This window comes from Kogia breviceps, chromosome 5 (assembly GCF_026419965.1).
Source record: "Kogia breviceps isolate mKogBre1 chromosome 5, mKogBre1 haplotype 1, whole genome shotgun sequence".
NCBI classification, from domain to species: Eukaryota; Metazoa; Chordata; class Mammalia; order Artiodactyla; family Physeteridae; genus Kogia; species Kogia breviceps.
The window spans coordinates 124,151,752-124,168,579 of NC_081314.1; the positions used below are offsets into that span (position 1 = coordinate 124,151,752).

General features: G+C 43.2%; 1 protein-coding gene across 1 annotated transcript in view; it reads left to right on the plus strand.

Moving 5' to 3' along the window:
- The first annotated feature begins 617 nt into the window (after nt 1–617).
- CXADR (CXADR Ig-like cell adhesion molecule) overlaps nt 618–16,828 on the plus strand; it is a 52,007-nt gene continuing 35,796 nt past the window's right edge. Inside the window, exon 1 of the mRNA XM_059065619.2 lies at nt 618–1,172. Coding sequence (XP_058921602.1) covers nt 1,130–1,172 — 43 coding nt within the window. The 5' untranslated portion in view covers nt 618–1,129. The remainder of the gene's footprint in view (nt 1,173–16,828) is intronic.

Genomic DNA, 16,828 nt, shown 5'->3' on the forward strand with positions numbered 1-16,828 from the left:
ACTTGCCCAGTTACTACCTCATTCCGGAGCCCAAGAAGTTACCCACTGCACAATACTGCTTCTCTCCTCACTAACTGACTCCTCATAAGGAACTGTTGTGAACATCAAAGTCTCTCAGCAGATATAAATAAACGTTATCTGGAAAGACCAACGAAGAACAAGTAATGGAGGGCACCAGGAGGCAGAAGCGACATTGCAGGGCTGACCGGGAAATTCTGCTGAGATTCAAGATCTCTAATACCCTGGTCTCCCAGCTACCGCCCGCGACCCCCCACCGCCCCAAGCCTTTAACCGTCCCTACTTAAACCCGCTTTTCAACCTCACTGGTCCTTGTTGGCCAATTTCAGAGCTGGAATAACGTTTAAATACAAGGGAGGAAGCCCAATCCGGGTTATTTCCCAAATTAGCTTAGTCATTACTGGATGGGGAAAAGCCTTCTCTAGCCGCCTTCTACATCAGCCTGAAAGGATTCTACGAGATGGCAGCAAATGCCAGGGCTGCCCACTGGGATTCCTCTAGGGCCTTAGGTGGAAGACCCCGCCCCAGCAGCAAGCATCCAGAGATAGGAGGCGTGGCTGGAGGCTCCCACCCCTACTACCTCGAGGGGAGGGTGGGGTAAGTGCAGGCGGGGCTGACTGCTTTAGTTGCCTTTCAGGGTCCGGGGTCAGGTGGGTGAGTTTTGTCCCGTGCCTTGCCTTTAAGCCGGGGTGCGATAGCAGTTTCAGTCGTCTGGGGAGAGGGGCTCGCCCGACCCACGTGCACAAACCCAATTTAACTGAAGGCATTGAGGCGGGGATCCGAGTTCTGGCTTGGGGCGAGTGGCTGCCGGCGCACGTCAACGCCCGAGCTCCGCTGGCAGGAGTTCCTTACTCGCGTGGGTCGCAGGGCAGCCAGCCGGGGGCTCCCGGTTGCCATAGCAACCCCACGCGCCTGGGAGGGACGGAGAGCGCCGCGGGGCTTCGCTACTACCGGAAGTGACGTGTTTCACCTGCCGAGCGAGGGCGGGGTGGGACCGGGCTGCGAGGTGCCGCCGCAGCCAGCCGGTCGGGAACGCGCGGGGAGCTGGGTGACTGAGACCCCGGGTGAGAGCCGCTTACCTGCAGTCGTCGCCCACAGCTGGGCCGCCACCATGGCGCTTCTGCTGCGTTTCGTGCTCCTGTGCGGAGTCGCGGGTGAGTGGGCGAGAGATCAGTCCCTCGGGTCTTTATTGCCTGGCCAACCCTGGGGCGCTCGCTGCCTACGGCCACCCGGGAACAATGAGGCTTGGGGGAGGGGGCGGGCGCGATTTGGGGGCGCTGCGGCAGTGGTGGCGGTGCGCGCGGAATTGCACCGGGGTGATTTTGCCGGACCTGGCGCGCGAGCCCCGAAGGTGGGGCCGCTGGGAGGGGAGCCCTGCGGGGCCGTGGGGTACCGGGGGAGCGTTGGAGTGGGGGACCGAGCCCGGGGATGTGGGGCGGCGGTGGAGAGGGCTCCCCGGGAGCGGGTGGGTGGGCGCGGCGTGCCGGCTGCGCCTGGCGTCTCTCCCAGACTATTCTTTGCGGCGGGTGCGGGCTTTGCTTTATTTGCTCTTGCCCTTTCCCTTGTTAGCCGCGGTGTCGTTTCCAAAGGGGTTACCCGGTTTCAAAAGCCTTGGGCGGCGAGTTTTCAGGTGTCGAGCAGTCCAAGCCAGGAGACCGAATTACAAACGCCATGATTAAATGGACACTGAGCTTTTCAGTGCCTCAGATCGTCCAAGGTACCTCTAGGAAAGAGGCGCTGAACGAACTGTAGGCTGAGTATTCTTAGTCTCATGGAAGAGGCGAGCCCAGGCACGAGCTGTTAACTAGACGGTAACTCGACGAAGTGGACCGTGTAAAATCAGAAGTAGATTCCTGCAAAAATGCAGTATTGATTTCTGCAGTCGCGGGGCAAAGTGCAAAGGAGAAATTAGTAACCTTGGTTTTGAGTTTATAATGTTTTGATTCATTTTGATGATCAGATGAGTTGTACAGGGGATTTCGAAAGGATTCGCCAAGTAATACATGTTCGACTGCGCCTTTCTCGGCAGGGGGAAAAGGGCATTTAAAACTGCGTGGACATAAGGCATAATCGTTCGATATCTTTAAAAAACTGATTTGTTGCCAAGTCCGTGCTTTAACCAGCTGATATTGTTTTGTCAAAGTAAGCATTTTCGAACCAAAGTATTCATTAAACCAACCACCACAACAAAAAAAATCCATCGGTGGGACCCTAGGAGGCACACTTTGTGTAGCCTCCGGAAGGATAATTTTTTTAAGCGCTCGAAAGCTGGATCGAGTGGCCCTTTCTGTTGGGATGGCTCTCTGCTTCCTGTTGAAATGTTAATTCCATTGTTGGATGCCCCAGCTGTGAGCATTACTCATGGGATCAACATTCTATTAACAAGTCTAATCTTCAATATGAATCTCTAGCATTACCTCCACCTTTTTAATACATATCATTTAGACGTGGCTGAAATTTCCAAAGTAAAGCTCCCGGAAAAGCTAAGTCAGTAACCATTTTACATGATACGTTACACCTTATTTTGGTCAAGGACTAAACTGAAGTAGAAGTTGAGAACGTTGTGATCTCTGTGGAAAAAAATGTTTTAGCCTATATCTAGAGCAGAGAAGTGGAAGAACATAAACCATATAGAGGATCCCCACCCCCAGGGATATCAGGATAATTGTCTGGATTTCATTTATTTCTGAATGCCTCACTTTGGTAGGCACAATCTCATCCTAGGATATTTTGCTACATATAGAGTCATTATGCTCATAAGCTGTACACTGTGGTACAGTGAACATCTCTTTAAAGGACTGTTGGCTTCAACTACACTATTTTACTTCAATTTTCCAGCTTAGGAAACAACTCAAAAACTGTAATTGATGTATGGCTTTGGGCACTTTGGATACTTCTTGACATCTTAGAAATTTATTGCCATGAACTCAGTTTGAGTGGTAACACGATTGGATTCTGCAGTTGGCAAAACAAGGTGGAGGCTTACATATTAAATTGCAGTGCTATTAGTAGATCTTACTCTAGAGCTGTCTCTATGTGGGTTGTAGAGTTTTGTGTTGTACTCTGGTTGCTGATGGAACACTTTTTGATGCGTTTTTATCGCCTATCTAGTAGCAAGTCATACCACTAGTAATAGTAGTGTCAGTAGTTGTGGCACACGGGCTCTAGAGTGCAGGCTCAGTAGTTGTGGCGCACGGGCTTGGTTGCTCCTCAGCAAGTGGGATCTTCCCGGACCAAGGCTCGAGCCTGTGTCCGCTGCATTGGCAGGCAGATTCTTAAGCACTGTGCCAACAGGGATGTCCCTGATTACTCAGTTATTAAATGCCAGGCACTGTTCCAAGGGCTTTACATACACTCATTTAATGTACCTTGCAGCCCTAGAGGATATATATTATAATGATCCCTACTGTACAAGTGGAGAAACTGAGGCATGAAGTGGTTGTATAGCTTTACTTGCTAAGGTCACAAATTTCTTTCTGAATCCCTTTTCTTATCACTGTGCTGCCACTTTCCTCTTTGATTACCTCTAATCAACATCTTAAATTTATATCACTGGTTATCTGTCATTTATTAAGAACCTGCTGTTGGTTTGACCGTGTGCCAAGTACTGAAGGCTTTTGTCATTAGCCTTTTAATTTCTTGATCTTAGTTGAATACTTTCAGGCCCTCAGCGAACACGAGGATCCAGGGCTTGGACTGGTGGTGCAAGCTTAAATAGCCCATGACCCAGCAGCGTCATTGTCACCTAGGGATGACAGTGTTAAAGTTTGGGGTACTGCTGCTTTTCACGGTGTCAATATGAGTGAAAGTAAAGTACCAGCCAGTGATTCCGGTCTCCAAACCACTTGTTAGCCATGCAGTGGCGGCAGGACCCTGTTCTCTGTGCTTCAGTTGCTGCTTGTGTCAAGAATGGGAATCCCACTATATCAGCTGATATAGTGGGAAATGTTTATTGTTTTGCTTTACCTGGTGTTTTTTCCTTTACTTGAAAAAATGAAGATTATTAGATGTGAACTTTATTCCCTCCATATGCCTCTCTCTTAATTACATTCCTGTCATTATACCACCACCAGCGCAAAAGTTGCCCTTCTCCTAGGCAAGCCACCCAACATTGGCTCCTTGCCCTATCTGTTGTGGGGTTTCCGTAAAATTACCCAAGTCCCGGTGTTAGCTTGTGGCTCCTGGCAGATAGCAAGTGTTCAGCAAATGTTGCACGGCTGAACATTTTCAGCCTCTTTGCCAATAGGCCTATGTATGTGATATGGCTCTCATCAGTTATATCTCTTTCCCTTCTCATCTAATAAAGATGGTCCTCCACTAGTGATCATTCCACTAGCCTTACTTCATTCCATTGTTAGAAGTTAAGCCTCTGCTTTATCTCTGACCTCATTATTCCGTCTCACCCACCTGCTTCAGTTGCCAAAGGTATCAGTAACCACGTGCCAAATCCATTTATTTCTTTAGAGCTCCTCGACACCTGTTTTGGTTCTTTCCTACTCTGTTAACCTGCCCTTCACTACCTTCTTGAATAGGTCCCTTAAATGCCAGCCTCCCCCATGATTTAACCCATAGCCCTCTTCTCAGTCTCCATCTTAAACCTGGGTGACTTCATCTATCCATCACTGTACACTCAGAATTGTTGCTAGTGACTTAAAAATGTTGCCAACTCACCTCTCCTTTGAATTCTGGGCCACTATATCCAACTGCCTAACATTCAACATCCCACCTGAATGCACTTGAGTACCTCTGCAGGTCCTCAACTGAACTTAGCATTAATTAACTGATTAAATGATCCAGTCATTCAAATATCTGTGGCGTACTGTATACTATGGCTGTGCTAGATGCTCCTACAATAGTACAGGCGTTTGCAAGGTGCAAAAGGTTTGGTGGAACATTCCCAGCAGATGGAGATCTGAAAGGGTATGATGTGCCTTGGGTTCAGTGCCTATAAGGCATCTAACTAACACTTCTCTTTTTGATGTGCACCTGAGTCATTATAAGGGCGTGTGGGGTGGAGCTTGAGAGTTTACATTTTAACAGGTTCCACCTGACGTCACTGCTGAGTACACTTTGAGTGGACAGAGACCCAGAGACTGTGCCGAGAGCTTAGGAGAGGATCCCCCAAGAGTGGCACTGAGAAGCTCGTGGAGGTGTTAAAGATGTGAGGTTATACACTGAGATTTATTCTCTTGAATTGTGTAGAACTCTGCAGCAGTTCTGGAGGCAGGTAGGACCAATAGATCTAAGGCATTAATGCATCTGGGATGACCTGTAGACGAGCAGTCTGTGTTGAAATACAGCAGAGTGGTGCTGGGCTTCCTCTTTCATCTGAAAATTGTTGTGAGGGAGATGCAGAGGAACCTGGTATCTGCTTGATTGGATAAGTGGCAAGAAAAAGTTGGAGGGAGCCAGTAAGGTTTCTGGCTTGAGTGAATGATCATGTCACTAATCTGTAGGGAATAAAGAAAGGAGAAGCAAGTTTTAGGGAGATGACAGTGAGCTTTGGACAAGTCGTATTTGTGGTGCCTGAGGGGAATGGAGGTGAAAGATACCCAGTAGGAAGACTTAAGCAAAGGACTGGATCTCAGGAGAGAGGCAAAGAGGGGTGATACAGAATTGAGAATCACTGCTGATAGGCGGCATCTGTGTCTGGTTAACCAGGAAGAGCAGATAGGACTAGAAAAGAAGGTGAAATGTGATGCTGGGGAACATCAACATCTAATAAGTAGGCAGGAGGTGAGGAACCCGGAGACAGTGAAGAGTGATGGAGAGTGCAGGAGAACTAGAGGATGAGGGTGTCCCAGAAACTGATGAAGAAATGAGGCCAGTGGGCCTTACCTTAGGAGATGATTGAGAACATTTGGGAAGGGATCGAATCCAGAGGGAGGACAGTACCTGTACTGAGAGTAAAGCTAGATTTTAAGAGTTTGAGGAGAGGGCATCAGGTAAGTAGAGAATAAGAGATTACTTTGTACTTGCAGTTGGTTTAGTGCATGTTGCACGTATGGCCTTCATTCCAGGGGACAGTAGCAAACTCCATGGGAGAAGGTAGAAGCCAGAAGATAAGAACTCTAACTCGTGTGTGTGTGTGTGTGTGTGTGTGTGTTTATTGAAGTTTAGTTGTTTAACAATGTTTCAGGTGTATAGCAAAGTGATTCAGTGTGTGTGTGTGTGTGTGTGTGTGTTCATTGAAGTTTAGTTGATTAACAATGTTTCAGGTGTATAGCAAAGTGAAAGTGTATAGCAAAGTGTGTGTGTCTACACACACACACACACACACACACACACACACACACACACACACACTTCTTCAGATTCTTTTCCACTATAGGTTATTACAAGGTACTGAATATAGTTCCCTGTACAGTAGTCTTCATTGTTTATCTAGAACTCTTAACCTCCAACCACCCAGACATAGAACCTTGTTCACATGATCATTCTTCTTTAAAACAGTGAATTCCTCTTTACACTCATTTCGGGACTCTGCACCCTTTGGCTTCCTAGAGGATGTCACTGTCTCATCCCATCTCTTATGTAGGGATCCCATCAACTTTAAAAAAGCTTAAATATCCCTCCTGACGTGGCTTCAACCCTTATACCCCTCTTTCAGCACTTCCTGTCTCTCCTTTTCTCCACCGGATTTCTTGAAGGAGTTGGCTGCATTTGTTGACTCCATTATTTTCCTTCATATCCATTAATTCTTCCACCCTTTGCAATCTGATTTTCACCCCCCTCTACTCCTGTGAAACTGCAGTGGCCACTGTGGCTGCATCCAGTGGACACGTCACACCTTCAACCTCTTAAACCTCTTAGCAAGGATGGCTCTATTTTTTTTTTTTTTGTGATATGCGGGCCTCTCACTGTTGTGGCCTCTCCCGTTATGGAGCACAGGCTCCAGACGCGCAGGCTCAGTGGCCATGGCTCACGGGCCCAGCCGCTCCGCGGCACGTGGGATCTTCCCGGACCGGGGCACGAACCCGTGTCCCCTGCATCGTCAGGCGGATTCTCAACCACTGCGCCACCAGGGAAGCCCAAGAATGGCTCTATTGACTAACCTCTTTCCTCCTTGAGCTGTCCCTCATTCTCCTTTGTGGGCCCACTTTCCTCCCTCTACTTAAATGTCAGTTTCTGGCTTCAGTTACCATTTATGCCTGTACAGCCTCGAGTCTGTTTCCTGTCTCACTCTCCCAAAGCTTTGCCCATAATGTCAAACCACTCACTTGACAGCTCTGCTTAGACTTCCCGCAGGTACCACCAGCTGAACCTGTCTCCAAACCACTGTGCTCTCTCACATTAAATGGCATTTTCAGCCACCAGAATGCCCAGGTACAAATCTGGGTACCTTACTTGACTTTTCTTATTCTCTCCCCAGCTTACACCCAGTTTCTAAGTCACTTGTATCCCTCCAGCCACTCCTGGAGGGATACAGCGTACCTCAGTGTATACCACCATCTCTTAAGACGGTTGAAGTAGCTTCATAATTGGTTTTTCATTGAGTGAGGAAATAAATGGGGAAAGATGTACTAGGCAGGAATTTCTGTTTGTTGGCTTGAGAAAAGACCTGGAAGGGAAACAGTATTTGAAGATCAAGAATAGGTATATCGTTGAAGAGGGGAGCAGGGCTGGGCTCTGCGTCCTGCACAGGCCAGCTCTGTGGGTGTCAGCCCCGCCATGCGTTCAGTATTGGAGTGAATTTATGTTACCACTCCAGTCTCATTTTAATTCCCTACTTGCAGCCTGTTCTCTCTCCCTTCGTTTCCACCTTTCCTCTATCATACTCAAATCATTATCAGGTGTAACTAAGTAAAGGCAAGAATTGAGACTGGGAGCTTTTGATTTGCTTCATTTGGTGGGCAGGGAGTAATGGATGTGAACGTTAAAATAATTTAAAAATTATTAAAGTAATTATTAAGGTAACCTGGAAAATAATTAAAAATTATCTAACTGAAATGAGCTTATGGCTTTATCTTACTGTCATCTACGTAGCATTTTTATTTTTATTTACTTATGTATTTCGGCTGTGCCAGTCTAAGTTGCGGCATGTGGGATCTTTAGTTGCAGCGCACATGCGGGATCTAGTTTCCCCAGCCAGGGATGGAACCCAGGCCCCCTGCATTGGGAGCTCAGAGCCTTATAACACTGGACCATCAGGGAAGTGCCTCCCTTGCATTTTTTAAAGAAAACAAATCTAATGTTCTAGAATAATTGTTAGATTAGTTTTGGAATTAGATTGGTTTCTATTAAGAATATGATGCTAAGTGGAAGGAAAGAGCAGTAACCTTTTTTAGCCCTGGCTCCTTTATTTTCTAGTTAATTTCTTCAGTGGGGCTGAAATTACAAATGGTGGCGTGTGAGGAGGATGGGAGGACTTCACCTTGGCACACAGGAAGCTGGTAGTTCATGGTTTGGTGATCTCTTGGGGCTCATTTATTGATATTCTTTGTAATTTGTTCACTTTGTTGAATCCATTACTGTCTCTAAGTAAAAGAAAATGGGAAGGAAGTTGAAAATGTTTCTGTATTCAGTGGCAAAATGGTGACTTAAAGGAACATCTACCTCTTTTGTGCTTTCCCACTGGTCTTTTCTGTAGGCTTTCCCTCCCTTCATTGACTCACCCTTTCTGGTTTCTAATAATGAGTTAGCCAATTAAAGTTTAAGCCTTAAAGGCCTTAGCTTGACTCTGCAGTATTTGCGGTCTATTTTAATTGGCAGGGTGCTGGTGGTAGAAAAGGTTATTGCCTGCTCTGTTGACAAAGGGAAGGTAGGATAAGGGAAGGAGGGAAGGAGATAGTAACAGTCTATTTTTAGGGTAGGTGTGAGATCAATGGCAGGGTTCAGTTTGTCCTTTGATAGTTGGTGAGAAAAGGATTAATAGTCACATTAACCAATGTTTATACATACTGAGACAATGCAAATTTCTTTACAGACTATTAAATCACTTTCATTCTTTCAAAGATATTTTACAGGTTGGAATGGGAATGACTGTTTCATTTACTTCTAAGAAATAAAACTTTAGATTTCAGGAAAAAGCAACATAACTAATCATGATTACTTTTTCACTTCCCTATCGTGTAGCTGTATGTTCTGTGTGAGCATTTATTTATCTATCTATCTATCTATCTATCTATTTATTTATTTATTTATGGCTGCTTTGGGTCTTTGTTGCTGCCCGCTGGCTTTCTCTAGTTGCTGCGAGCCGGGCTACTCGTTGTTGCGATGCGCAGGCTTCTCATTGCGGTGGCTTCTCTTGTTGCGGAGCACGGGCTCTAGGCACACAGGCTTCAGTAGCTGTGGTACGCGGGTTTAGTTGCTCCGAGGCATGTGGGATCTTCCCGTACCAGGGAACCCGTGTCCCCTGCATTGGCAGGTGGATTCTTAACCACTGCGCCACCAGGGGAGTCCCTATGTGAGTTTTATAGGTTTCCCCAAAGGAAGTATGGTTTGGCTGCGCAGATAAAAATGCTCTCAAGGAATCTCAAGGAATATGCAGATACGGTGAAATCAAATGTGTTGAGCCACGTCTTTGTTGAATTGTTAGAGTGACTCTAGTTGACCCTCCTCAGTCTCTCAGATTCCCCAGTGAAGAGTGCTTTGAACTCTTGAATACCAGACTATTCCCATGGGGGGTTTCTTTAATGGACCAGACAAAAACTTCAAGTGTTTTGTGCCCTGGATAGTTCTACAGTAAGAATTGAGAAGACTCCTTAACCTACTTGGTTGTACACTGTGAAATCTGATACTTTTAGAATGAGCTTGTAACTCTGGGCTAGAAAAGTGATCTTACTGTGTTTTTAAAGACAGTTTCACACGCATCTCATTTGAATCCACTCTCCTGACAACCTATGTGTAGGAAGGACACATTTTTTTTTTTTTAAATAAGGAATCAAGTTGTAAAGCCAAGGCCTTAAGTTCAATAAATTATGGCATTGGTCCAAGACAATGCTGTCCTAGTAGAAACATATGTCATTTAAAATGTTCTGGTTGGGGCTTCCCTGGTGGCGCAGTGGTTGAGAATCCGTCTGCCGATGCAGGAGACGCGGGTTCGTGCCCTGGTCCGGGAGGATCCCACATGCCGCGGAGCGGCTAAGCCCGTGAGCCATGGCCGCTGGGCCTGCGCGTCCGGAGCCTGTGCTCCGCAACGGGAGAGGCCACAACAGTGAGAGGCCCGCATACCGCAAAAAAAAAGAAAAAAAAAAAAAAAAAAAAAAAAAAAAAAAAAATGTTCTGGTAGTCACATTTAAAAGTGAAAAGGAAAAATCAATTTGTATATATTTTGTTTAACCCAATATGTATAAAATATTAATTCCATATATGATCAAATTGAACATCAGTAAGATTATTATTATTATTTTTTCATACTAAGCCTTCAAAATCTGGTATTTTACCTAAAGCACATCTAAGTTTGCACTGGCCACATTTCATGTGCTCAGTAGCTGTGTGTGGCTAGCAGATACCCTTTTGGTCAGCACAGGTCTAAAACTTGGAGCTTTAGTTCCCAGTCACCTTCCACTATATTTAGTTTCAGAACATTCCACTAACTGAAATAGCATGGGTGTGGTGTGCCATCAAAACAGCTTTGTCAAATGGAAAGTGCCTTTGGAACTGCTCCCATGAGATTTTATCTAAAATAATTATTTGTATCACAGTATTCCCGTTGACAACAAGTTAAATGAAGTCTCTTGTTATTTAGTTTCTTGTAATCATCAGAGCATTTGTTGCACACAATATTATATCAGCTGTCCTTTTTTGGTAGTTATATGCATTTATATTTTAGGTATAAGGTAGAAAAAACAAATATATGGACAAAAATAATATTGTTAGCTTGCCTTTGGGGGGAATAAATGCATTTGTTTATTTCAATCTCATGGAGAGATTGAAAGTAAGGATAGAGTGGTCCCTGGTGATGGTTGCTAGGAAATTTGCATTTATTTTGGGATATTAGAAAGGAAATCATGCCAAGATTGAGGCAATCTTACAACAGTTAGACATGCTTACTACAGGGTTTTTTTTTTTAATTGTAACTAACCTTTTCTTTATTAACGTCAGTATTTTCCGTAAGTAGGTAACGTTTGCTTGTTTTGCTGTTATGTCTCTTTGCTTTTTTTTTTTCCTGTGATCTCATCTTTATAAGACACTTCACCTGAATTTCTTTGCTTTTTTTTGTTGTTGTTTTTTTGGCCAGGTACTCACTTTTCCTGTTTCATGTTAATTAAAGGAAGAAAAGAGAGCCTGAGGTTGTTTTTGAACAAGGAGGCAAAGGCAGATTTCTTAAAATGAAGTGATACATGTTATTTTACGAAGGTGATGAAAATATTCACTATGGCAACGGATTTGCTTTACCCATAATGCAAAATACCCTATTTGCATTTGTTTTGCCAGAGACTTCTGAAATTAGCATCTCTGTATTAGAGAACATGGGAAAATAATACACTACATAGATTGAAAACAGGCTGAGACTTAATTTTTTTTTCTAAGTTTTAAAAAAACAAAACTTTTATTTAGAAAGGCTGAAATGATTGCATACTAATTTGAACAGATAGGGTGTATAAGAAAATTCCAGTTTTGATACCCTCTAAGAGTTGGATTCCATTATGTGTGCTTTGCTCTTTCTTCAGACCTCTTACCTTCAGACTGGAGTTGAACAGAAATGTGGCTTACTCCTTTCCATTCAATTCACTGAGAATTAATTTTATTTATTTATTTATGGAAGGGTTTTCTTTTTTTAAAATTAGTTATCTATTTTATACACATATTAGTGTATATATGTCAATCCCAACCTCCCAATTCATTCCCTGCCCCGCTTTCCCCCCTTGGTGTTCATAGTTTGTTCTCTACATCTGTGTCTCTATTTCTGCCTTGCAAACTGGTTCATCTGTACCATTTTTCTAGATTCCACGTTAATGGAATATAGAAATTCCATTCTGACTTACTTCACTCTGTATGACAGACTCTAGGACCATCCACATCTTTATAGATGACTCAATTTCGTTCCTTTTTATGGCTGAGTAATATTCCATTGTATATATTTACCACATCTTTATCCATTCCATCTGTCAGTGGGCATTTAGGTTGCTTCCATGACCTACCTGGCTATTGTAAATAGTGCTGCAATGAACATTGGGGTGCAAGTGTCTTTTTGAATTACGGTTTTCTCTGGGTATAGGCCCGGTAGTGGGATTGCTGGGTCATATGGTAATTCTATTTTTAGTTTTTTAAAGCACCTCCATACTGTTCTCCATAGTGTCTGTATCAATTTACATTCACACCTACAGTGTGAGAGGGTTCCCTTTTCGCTACACCCTCTCCAGCATTTGTTGTTTGTAGATTTTCTGATGATGGCCATTCTAACCGGTATGGGGTGCTACCTCACTGTAGTTTTGATTTGCATTTCTCTAATAATGAGTGATGTTGAGCAGCTTTTCATGTGCCTCTTGGCCATCTGTGTGTATTCTTTTTTTTTTTTTTTTTTTTTGTGGTATGCGGGCCTCACTGTTGTGGCCTCTCCCTTGCGGAGCACAGGCTCTGGACGCGCAGGCTCAGCGGCCATGGCTCACGGGCCCAGCCTCTCCGCGGCACGTGGGATCCTCCCAGACCGGGGCACGAACCCGTGCCCCCTGCATCGGCAGGCGGATTCTCAACCACTGCGCCACCAGGGAAGCCCTGTGTGTATTCTTTGGCCCATTTTTTGACTGGGTTTGTTTTTTTAAATATTTTTTAAAAAATAAATTTATTTTATTTATTTATTTTTGGCTGCAGTGGGTCTTCATTCTGCATGCAGGCTTTCTCTAGTTGCAGTAAGTGGGGGCTACTCTTCGTTGTGGTGCGTGGGCTTTTCATTGTGGTGGCTTCTCATTGCAGAGCACGGGCTCTAAGTGTGTGGGCTTCAGTAGATGTGGCACGTGGCTCAGTAGATGGGGCTCACGGGCTCTAGAGCACAGGCTCAGTAGTTGTGGTACACGGGCTTAGTTGCTCCGCGGCATGTGGGATCTTCCCGGACCAGGGATCGAATGCATGTCCCCTGCGTTGGCAGGTGGATTCTTTTTTTTTTTAAAAGATGTTGAGGGTAGGAGTTTTATTAATAAATTAATTTATTTTTGCTGTGTTGGGTCTTTGTTACTGTGTGAAGGCTTTCTCCAGTTGTGGCAAGCGGGGGCCTCTCACTATCGCGGCATCTCTTGTTGCAGAGTACAGACTCCAGACGCGCAGGCTCAGTAGTTGTGGCTCACGGGCCCAGTTGTTCCACGGCATGTGGGATCCTCCCAGACCAGGGCACAAACCCGTGTCCCCTGCATTAGCAGGCAGATTCTCAACCACTGCACCATCAGGGAAGCCCTGTGCAAAGGTCCCATTTGTTTATTTTTGTTTTTATTTCCATTACTTTAGGAGGTGGATCAAAAAAGATCTTGCTGTGATTTATGTTAAAGAGTGTTCTTCCTATGTTTTCCTATAAGAGTTTTATAGTGTTTGGCCTTACATTTAGGTCTTTAATCCATTTTGAATTTATTTTTGTGTCTGGTGTTAGGGGAATGTTCTAATTTCATTCTTTTACATGTAGCTGTCCAGTTTTCCCAGCACCACTTATTGAAGAGACTACCTTTTCTCCATTTTATATCCTTCCCTCCTTTGTCATAGATTAGTTGACCACAGGTGCATGGGTTTATCTCTGGGTCCTGTTCCATTGATCAATGTTTCTGTTTTTGTGCCAGTACCATATTGTCTTGATTACTGTAGCTTTGTAGTGTAGTCTGAAGTCAGGGAGTCTGATTCCTCCAGCTCCTTTTTTTTCCCCTCAAGACTGCTTTGGCTATTTGGGGTCTTTTGTGTCTCCATACAATTTTTAAGATTTTTTTGTTCTAGTTCTGTAAAAAATGTCATTGAAAATTTGATAAAGATTGCATTGAATCTGTAGATTGCTTTGGGTAGTATAGTCATCTTCAAATCCAAGAACATCGTATATCTTCATCTGTTTGTCATCTTTGATTTCTTTCATCAGTGTCTTATAGTTTTCTTTCTTTTTTTTTTTTTTTTTTAAATGGTAGGCTTTTTTATTTTTTTTTTTAATTTTTATTTATTTATTTTTTTTTTTGTGGTACGCGGGCGTCTCACTGTCTTGGCCTCTCCCGTTGCGGAGCACAGGCTCCGGACGCGCAGGCTCAGCGGCCACGGCTCACGGGCCCAGCCGCTCCGCGGCACGTGGGATCTTCCCGGACCGGGGCACGAACCCGCGTCCCCTGCATCGGCAGGCGGATTCTCAACCACTGCGCCACCAGGGAAGCCCTATAGTTTTCTGAGTACAGGTCTTTTACCTCCTTAGGTAGGTTTATTCCTAGGTATTGTATTCTTTTTGTTGCAATGGTGAATGGGATTGTTTCCTTAATCTCTTTCTGATCTTTAATTGTTAATGTATAGGAATGCAAGAGATTTCTGTGCATTAATTTTGTATCCTGAAACTTTACGAAATGCATTGATTAGCTCTAGTAGTTTTCTGGTGACATCTTTAGGATTCTCTACATATAGTATCATGTCATCTGCAAACAGTGACAGTTTTAATTCTTTTCCAATTTGTATTCCTTTTATTTCTTTTTCATCTCTGATTGCTGTGGCTAGGACTTCCAATACTATGTTGACTAATAGTGGTGAGAGTGGGCATCCTTGTCTTGTTCCTAATGTTAGAGGAAATGCTTTCAGTTTTTCACCATTGAGAATGATGTTTGCTGTGGGTTTGTCATATATATGGCCTTTATTAGGTTCCCTCTATGCCCACTTTCTGGAGAGTTTTTATCATAAATGGGTGTTGAATTTTGTCAGAAGGTTTTTCTGCATCTGTTGAGATGATCATATGGTTTTTCTTCTTCAATTTGTTAATATGGTGTGTCACATTGATTGATTTGTGTATTTTGAAGAGTCCTTGCATCCCTGGGATAAATCCCACTTGATCATGGTGTATGAACCTTTTAATGTGCTGTTGGATTCTGTTTGCTAGTATTTTGTTGAGGATTTTTGCATCTATATTCATGAATGATATTGGTCTAAGTTTCTTTTTTTGTAGCATCTCTGTCTGGTTTTGGTATCAGGGTGATGGTGGCCTCATAGAATGAGTTTGGGAGTGTTCCTTCCTCTGCAATGTTTGGAAGAGTTTGAGAAGGATGGGTGTTAGCTCCTCTCTAAATGTTTGCTAGAATTCGCCTGTGAAGCCATGTGGTCCTGGACTTTTGTTTGTTGGAAGATTTTAAATCACAGTTTCAATTTCATTACTTGTTATTTGTCTGTTCATATTTTCTATTTCATCCTGGTTCAGTCTTGGAAGTTTATACCTTTCTAAGAATCTGTCTATTTCTTCCAGGTTGTCCATTTTATTGGCATAGAGTTGCTTGTAGTAGTCTCTTATGATGCTTTGTGTTTCTGCAGTGCCCATTGTAACTTCTCCTTTTTCATTTCTAATTTTATTGATTTGAGTCCTTTCCCTCTTTTTCTTGATGAGTCTGGCTAAAGGTTTATCAATTTTGTTTATATTCTCAAAGAACCAGCTTTTAGTTTTATTGATCTTTGCTGTTGTTTACTTTGTTCCTCTTTTAATTTCTGTTCTGATCGTTTTGATTTCTTTCCTTCTACTAACTTTAGGTTTTGTTTGTTCTTCTTTCTCTAGTTCCTTTAGGTGTAAGGTTAGATTATTTATTTGAGAGTTTTCTTGTTTCTGGAGGTAGGATTGTATTGCTGTAAATTTCCCTCTTGGATCTGCTTTTGCTGCATCCCATAGGTTTTGGATCATTCTGTTTTCATTGTCTTTTGTCTCTAGGTATTTTTTGATTTCCTCTTTGATTTCTTCAGTGATCTCTTGGTTATTTAGTAACATATCGTTTAGCCTTCATGTGTTTGTGTTTTTTACGTTTTTTTCCCTGTAAATGATTTCTAATCTCATAGTGTTGTAGTCAGAAAAGATGCTTGATATTTCAGTTTTCTTAAATTTACCAAGGCTTGATTTGTGAACCAAGATGTGATCTATCCTCGAGAATGTTCTGTGTGCACTTGAGAAGAAAGTGTAATCTGCTCTTTTCAGATGGAATGTTCTATAAATATCAATTAAATCTATCTGGTCTATTGTGTCATTTAAAGAATGTGTTTCCTTATTAATTTTCTGTCAGTGATCTGTCCATTGGTGTAAGTGAGGTGTTAAAGTCCCCCACTGCTATTGTGTTACTGTCAGTTTCCTCTTTTATAGCTGTTAACAGTTGCCTTATGTATTGAGGTGCTCCTATGTTGGGTGCATATATATTTATAATTGTTATATCTTCTTCTTGGATTGATCCCTTGATCATTATGTAGTGTCCTTCTTTGTCTCCTGTAATAGTCTTTATTTTAAAGTCTATATTGTCTGATATGAGAATTGCTACTCCAGCTTTCTTCTGATTTCCATTTACATGGAATATCTTTTTCCATCCCCTCACTTTCAGTCTGTATGTGTCCCTAGGTCTGAAGTGGGTCTCTTGTAGACAGCATATATATGGGTCTTGTTTTTGTATCCATTCAGCAAGCTTGTGTCTTTTGGTTGGAGCATTTAATCCATTCACGTTTAAGGTAATTATCAGTATGTATGTTCCTATTACCATTTCTTAATTGTTTTGGGTTTGTTATTGTAGGTTTTTTCCTTCTCTTGTTTCCTGCCTAGAGAAGTTCCTTTAGCATTTGTTGTAGAGCTGGTTTTGTGGTCCTCAGTTCTCTTCGTTTTTGCTTGTCTGTAAAGCTTATGATTTTCTCCTTGAATGTGAATGAGATCCTTGCGGGGAGAGTAACCTTGGTTGTTAGTTTAAAT